This window comes from Pundamilia nyererei, unplaced genomic scaffold (genome assembly GCF_000239375.1).
Source record: "Pundamilia nyererei isolate P.nyererei 1_Seehausen unplaced genomic scaffold, PunNye1.0 scaffold00029, whole genome shotgun sequence".
Lineage (NCBI taxonomy): Eukaryota > Metazoa > Chordata > Actinopteri > Cichliformes > Cichlidae > Pundamilia > Pundamilia nyererei.
The window spans coordinates 3,182,363-3,189,742 of NW_005187430.1; the positions used below are offsets into that span (position 1 = coordinate 3,182,363).

Below are 7,380 nucleotides of genomic sequence, written 5' to 3' on the forward strand. Positions count from 1 at the left end.
CTTGTGTTCACACATTGTGCGATGAACTTCTCAGAAACTGTTTGCTTGATGCTCATTTGTGTCTGTAGCGCTAACTAGATCCTGAAGTACCACAACTATTACTCATGAACATCTGCACCAAAAATGCTGTTTTGGATTGTTTGGGGTCACTTTACCCACTAAGTGTGATTTGTATGCAATAAAGATTGGCGATGGATACTCTAATAAGATTGTCTTTTATGTGTTATTGTTCTGCCCACTCCCACATATCAAGTCTGGCCTGGATCTGGTATCAAACCGGCACTGCTGACTTCTGGCATGATAAGACATATGTCATCCAGATATGGGCCAGGCCTGGCATAGATGGCACTGTTTATGTGATGGAATGCCACATCTGGCTTGATTGTGGTTTGGTTTATGTGGCCCAGGCCCACAGAAAACAGGTCTGGCCCGGATCTGGCATCAAGCTGGCACTTCTGACTGACTGGAGTCATGGCAGGGTGTATGTCAACCAGATGTGGGCCAGGTCTGGCAATGATGGTACTATTTATGTTCCTATTTTCCTATTTTAGTTAGAAGACCCAAATGCCATGTTGCAATACTATACTGCTATGGTAACCAACGTTTCAAATGCAGGTGTGACAGGTTTGTGAGGGTACACTTTATCCAAAACCTAGTGACGGTTTACACATCTTTGACAGTGGGTGGCTGTAGCTCAGGAGGTAGAGCAGGTCACCTACTGAACGCAAGCTTAGTGGTTCGATCCCTGGCTCCTCCAGCCTGCATGTCAAGAGTGTGAATGTGTATGAATGTAAATAGGAAGCACTCAGTTTAGAGGAAGTGTTTGATAAATGTGGCATGTTGTATAGAGCACTTTAAGTAATCTGGGAGACTAGAAAAGCGCTGTATAAGAGTCAGTCCATTCACTGTCTGAACAGAGTTTTGTCATGCTTCTTTTGCACTATTATGTTCTGGCACCTGTTGTTATTACATGGCTTGATTAAGGTACACATTAGGCTGACATCCGGGGCCAGAGCTGAAACTGTTCTGGGCCAGCAGTGTGTCTGCAACTGGCCTTGTGCTGACCCATGTGTGGGCCACATCTGGCAAACCAAATCTGGGCCACCAAAGGGTCGTCATTCTTTGCGGTATGTGAGCCATGTGTAAGCACATTCTGTGGGCCAGATCTAAGCCATACCAATTTTGCTATGTGGGATGAGGTTGCAATTTGGCATCAGCTTGATGTTTAAAGGTGCACAGTGACAGGAAATAAAAATAAAAATAAATAAATAAAAAGAAATTCAAATACAAGTCTGATTTGAAAACGTAAAGAGTAGAAAGGAGATATATTTGCATTAAAAAGTAAAAGTTAAAAGGAATACTTAAATAAAGCATTGAAAATTAAAAACAGGTACAGTAAAAAGTATTTGTACTTCCCACCTTTTTCTTCCTTCAAGTCTTCAGAGGGGAGTGTATCCACTTCCTTTTTTCGTCTCCAACGAAAAGATTCTCTCAGTCTGTTTAATGTATTTTCAAACTTCGGCATACTGGGATCTAAGAAAGAAAAGCAAACAGTTTAATATAGTTTGAATAACAAACTACAGGCCTGATTTCTGATCTTTTGTTTTCTCCACTTTCCACAGACAAGAGAACATTTTACAGAGAAAAAAAATCATTTGCAAGTGTGCAGATTTTAGCTACTTTGGTTTGTTCTTTCATGACTGCATGATCTTAAACATGAAAGCTGATAATAGCGATTTTTAAACAGATGACATTTGGAGTTTTTATAGTAAGGGTAACAATCCATGCATAAATGATCTATACCCTGGTGGAGGGGTTTGTGTATTCCAGAGATCCCGGGGGCTATGATGTTGGGGGGCTTTTGTCCCCTGGTAGGGGTGAGGCACCAGATAAAGAGCAATTCAAAAACCCATATGAGAAGACCCAGGGAACAGTTTACCCTTACCAGGATAGGTTTACCGGGGCTCCGCCCTGGAGCAAGGATGTTCCCTGTGCCTTCGGGTCAGGAAACGTGTCCTGACTGTCGTCAGCCTCTATGTGCTGAATGACAGTTCAGAGTACCAGGCCTTCCTGGAGTTCATGAAGAGAAAACTGAGCGTAAAAGCGAAACTTTCGATTTACCAGTCGATCTTCGTTCCCACCCTCACTTATGGTCAATAGTCTTGGGTAGTCACCAAAAGAACAAGGTTGCAGATACAAATGAGCCCTCTCCAATGAATGGGTTAAATGCAGAGAGCGATTTTCCCCACGGGGACCAATAAAGTACACTTTCTAAACTTTCCAAAGGATGGCTGGCCTCTCCCTTAGATATAATGTAAGGCATTCAACCATCCAGGAGGCGCTTAGAGTAGAGCCACTGCTCCTCCACATCAAAAGAAGCCAGTTGATGTGGTTTGGGCATCTGACAAGGATGCCTCCTGGGCACCTCCTGGGTGAGGTGTTCCGGGCATGTCGGACCAGGAGGAGGCTCCTCCATCTCTTGGCTGGCCTGGGAACGCCTTGGTGTTCCCCCAGACAAGCAAGAGGAGGTGGCTTGAGAGAGGGAGGTGTGGGCTTCTCTGCTAAGGATGCTGCCCACGCAACCTGGCCCCGAATAAGCAAAAAAGGATGGGTGCATGGATGGATGGATGGATTTGTATGTGAAAGTAAATCTCTACGTATCCAGTATGCAGGATCATTGATCTAGTATTAAAATTAAGAAGTTTCACCTGTGTTTGATGGTGTTAGTGGTCTGGATTTGTGAGAAGAAACATCTGACTCATCATCCTCTTTTTCCTGGTTGCTCTTCGGAGAGGTGGATGCAGAGCCAGGACTCAGACCTGACAGAGAGGGGAGAAGAGGACATTTGTAAAAGCTGCTTTCTCTTTTAAACTGACTCTTTAGTCCCTAGTTTCGTCTTTGTGGTGTCACAGCAATTAATGTCCTGCCACAGGATTCAATTCAGGTTGAGCTCTGAACCTTTTCTGGGACGAGCCAAAACATTGATTCTTTGCTTTTTTTTTTCACCATTCTGTTGTAGATTTGCTGCGGTGCACGAGATCATTGTCCTTTTGCATGGCGTACTTTGGGCACATTTGACTGTAAAACACTTTGGTATACAAAGTAGTTCATGTATCCTGTAGTAGGCAAACCAAAGCCCTCGCCTCAAAGGATAACCTGAAGAAGAGGACAGACCAGTAAAGTGGCTTCTTCCACCCTCTTGCACAGGCTGAAAAAAGTCTAGTATTTTGCTGTTAATGTGGGGAAAAATAAATATTTCTTTATGAAATATAATAGACATTAAACTTCTGGGGAAAAGAGCAATATTTTTACATCTTCCATTTCTTTGTATTTAAAGTTTGAGGTGAGTTTTTATATCTTTACCAGCACTAGTTAATGTTAACTCAAGGAAAACCCAGAGGAAAACTTGTCTGCTTATGTATGACCCAGACGCTCCTTCATTTAGCAAACAGACATGTTCCAACAAGTTTAACGGTCTTCTTGTGTTTCGTTTTATTTTTCTAAGGAAATTATGTCTTTGATAGTGCATGTGTGCACATCATTCTGTCTGCAAACACAGTAGCTTGAAAAGTTTGGAATGAATTCTGAAACTGTAGACTGAGGTCATCTTAACTACTCATTAAAATTTGCTTTACATCCACTGAGATCTTCAATACCAACTTAAAATGTGTTTATTTGTCAGAAATTGACAAAAAGCTTAAAACTATGATTTTTAGTGTGTGCATTGTTTCTCACTGCCAGTGTTTGTACTGACAACGTAAAGGTACATAGGCGATGATATATATGGTCAAGTAAATATGACATTAGTTTGTATACAAATATCATGTTTTACAAGTTAACCATAAATTCATTATATCTTTAAAGAAAGTTAGTTAGAAATATGGGTGGGTAAAAAAACGATATCCAAACTCAAAGCAATTTGAATTTAAATAATCCGATACTGATTGATTATTGAATCCTTAAATCAATTTTTAAATATAAATGTATTTTGCCACGTATGTCAGAGTCTCAACTAAAAGCTCTCAAAACCATTTCAACAACCACAAAACAGATAAAACTCCACAAAACAGATAAAACTCCACAAAACAGATAAAACTCCACAAAACAGATAAGATTCCACAAAACAGATAAGATTCCACAAAACAGATAAGATTCCACAAAACAGATAAGATTCCACAAAACAGATAAGATTCCACAAAAGAGGGAACACAAAGCGTGGATCCTTCTCAGAGTACTTCAATACCAGTTTTCTGCCTTATTCGCTTTCTTATTATACACCAGTCTACAGCTGTGTACGGTGTATGGTGATGTCTGACGCTTTTTTCACCAAAAATGACCTCAACACTGGGCCCTCTGACCACCACCAGTAGGCAACGGGTGAAGTGTCTTGCCCAAGGACACAACGGCTGAGACTGTCGGAGCCAGGGCTCGAACCAGCAACCTTCCGATGCCAACTCTTGAGCCACGATCGCCCCTACAAGGTTTAGAGGGTTCTTTTGACAGTACATATCCAAGTCAGATGATCATAATTCTAATATTTCTGAATCAAATTGAATCAAACTTGAATCATTTGTAGAAATCAGTGACAGTACCCAGTCTTATTTAGAAATATACTGTTGTATAATATTGTATAATTAGCTAAAGTTAATCATGTCCAGTTATTACAGATTACCTGCTCCTACATAATGTTTGTGTCAAAGTAAATCTGTCATCTTTATCTGATTTTTACTGCACTACAAATTTCCTGTAGGACATTTAAAAAGAAGAAAAGAAAACTACATGAATATATACATTACAATTACAATACTGTAAAGTAAACAGAGTGAGCTGCCGTGGTGGAGCTTTGTGAATGCATGTCTCCTAAAATCAAACATCACCGTTAATGTCTTGGACAGGGGGACACATTTCTGCACCTACATTTTCTAAATGTAATGGTGCCTGCCTTAAGTCAGCTTGATAGATTTATTTATTTTGCTTTACTGCACATACTGTGTGTACAATAGCACCCACATCTCAGAGGAATGACTCACGTGGGTCCTCTAGGGAAATATATGCAACCTGCACTGTCAGAAAGCTGGGAAACACTCATGCTGTAAGTTAAGATTATAGGCATAGAACATAGGAGACATATCAAATGTGAGCAACATGTCCTAAAGTTGGGAAAGGCAGCAAAGTAAGTGGTGCTAACAAGAAACAGCTGGAGGAAAATTTTGCAACTGGTTAGTTTAATGCCCACAGTTCAGTAACATGATTGAGTATGAAAAGAGCATCTTAGGGAGACGGAGGTGCACCAATCTGCAGAAAATGGACACTCAGTCCTCTGGCCTAAACAAGAGAGACACCATCTAGCTTGCCATCTGTGTTTACATTTGACAGGAGATTTTATGAAAACCCCAACGGTACTCACTGGGTGACGGAGGTTGTGGTGAAGCCGCAGAATCCAACTTCTTTGCAGGTTCATCTGATTCTGGTGATAACTTGGATTCCTTGTCACCAGGAGATGGAGGATTCTTCCGTGTTGGAAGCCGGAGGCTCCTTCTAAACTTCCCCATCATGCCCACATTTATGCCACCATCAGTCGACGTCTTCTCATCGCTCTTGATGGATCCATTGCTCTTGGTGGACACCGTGTCATTGCTGGGGTTCTCAGTGGACTTGTCCATCATTTGTGACATGTTATTCCATTATCTACCCAAATGTGAAAACATAATAAATACTCAAGTAAAGTAATGAAGCATTTCTATTTTGTTACTTCTTATCTGGATTTTAATGATAGTTATAGTAATTTGTGAGAAAGTGCCTCAATGAACAAAATCTTACATAATAAAACCTGTATAAGTGCTGTATAAAGAACCAGTTTATTGACTAAGCAATTCATTGTGGCTTTCACCAGGATCATCATAAAACTATATTACAGATAACATTTTATATCAGATAGATTGAGGTAGAAAAACAGAGAGCAACACGTTGTTTGTAATTTGGGACCATTTAATCTCATCTCTCAGGTCCTGGACTTTCAAATACTTTTTATCTGCTGTTGATCGTTTTTAGCCTCGCAAAACTTCAATTTGTCCAGATTACTAAATATTTCAAGGGCATGCTGCACACCGTGCTGAGATAAGAAATTAGATGTCGCTGAACACAAATGTGTGTGTGTCTGTGTGTAGAGAGAGAGAGAGACAGCAGAGTGATTTCTCTCGCAGTTTTATTTTCAAGATTGATATTCAGTCTGTGTATGCAAACCGTACCTAGTTACAGTAAAGAGAAAAAGATGTACTTACCTCCGGTTTCGCACAGGTGATAGAACTTCCACAGTTTCTTCCCGCTTCACCTGCTTTCGATTACTAGTTCAGGTTTGGCAAGGTCAGAGGGTGTGACAGAGCGCGCACGCGGGGCGGGGTAGGAGGGCATTTATAATGGGCAACGTCCCTTTTTTTATGAAAGCCATACGTCACTAACCGTTTAAAGAGCAGGCGCACAAACGAGGGGCAAAAGCAAGCGTGTCACGTTCACAGAAACGGGACAGTTTCCAGTCATCCAGTCTGAGCTGTGAGTCAGAGCACCTTACAGGCGTGTTTCGGTCAAATGTATACTTTACAGGTGAGACAATGAAGTCGCAGCATTATGTCTGCTGCATAACCTTTGACAGTGTTGCAGCGGGTACTGAAGAAAGAAATACAACAATAGGTGTCAAAAATGATAAAATCTCTCGAAACCAGTGTGTTGTACTTCTGAGACTTTTTTTCTTCGCCGTTGTTTTTTAGAGGTCTAAAGAAGGGAAACTGTGCAATATATCACAACAGGAGAAATGAGAGAAAATACCTGTAACCTCTCACGCTGATAGATGCGGATAATTGTGCTCAAGTAATGAAATCAAATGCAACGTGATCACAGTCCACTAGAGGGCAATGTGGGTGCTATATTTGTTTCGGGGAAAAAACTGTTGATTGAGTCTTGTGTCTACATTTTTATGGTATATGAAAAATGGAGCAAAACTTAATTTTTAAGAAAGTGTTGTTTACAGAACTGAGAAAAATCTCATGAATATCTTTTTGAGTATTATTTACAACATGGTTTCTATGTTTGGCAGGTAAATGTACACAAGTTGCATTAAAACCAAATCCAACGTGACATTAGGACATTTATGTCCACTAGAGGGTGGTCCACTGGTGTGTGCTGTAGTTATGCGTGCACGTGTTTAGTCTTTGTCCATACCTTTTTGAAAAAAAAGTAGAATTGGGTTTTTAAATAAGATGATAGAAATATGTGAGATTTGTTTCCAAGTGCTGTTTTTATGCGCATAATAATAATAATAATAATAATAATAATGATAATAATAATGATGATGATACTACACATAAGATTATACATTTATCTGAA

At 40.3% G+C, this 7,380-nt stretch overlaps 1 protein-coding gene across 1 annotated transcript in view; it reads right to left on the reverse strand.

The window, feature by feature from the left end:
- The window catches only part of LOC102192477 (tumor necrosis factor alpha-induced protein 2-like), a 19,951-nt gene extending 13,625 nt beyond the window's left edge, over window positions 1–6,326 (reverse strand). The window contains exons 1-4 of the mRNA XM_005728706.1: window positions 6,282–6,326; window positions 5,408–5,688; window positions 2,709–2,819; window positions 1,420–1,533 (exon numbers count right to left, since the gene is read on the reverse strand). Coding sequence (XP_005728763.1) covers window positions 1,420–1,533; window positions 2,709–2,819; window positions 5,408–5,675 — 493 coding nt within the window. The 5' untranslated portion in view covers window positions 5,676–5,688; window positions 6,282–6,326. The remainder of the gene's footprint in view (window positions 1–1,419; window positions 1,534–2,708; window positions 2,820–5,407; window positions 5,689–6,281) is intronic.
- Window positions 6,327–7,380: the final 1,054 nt, after the last annotated feature.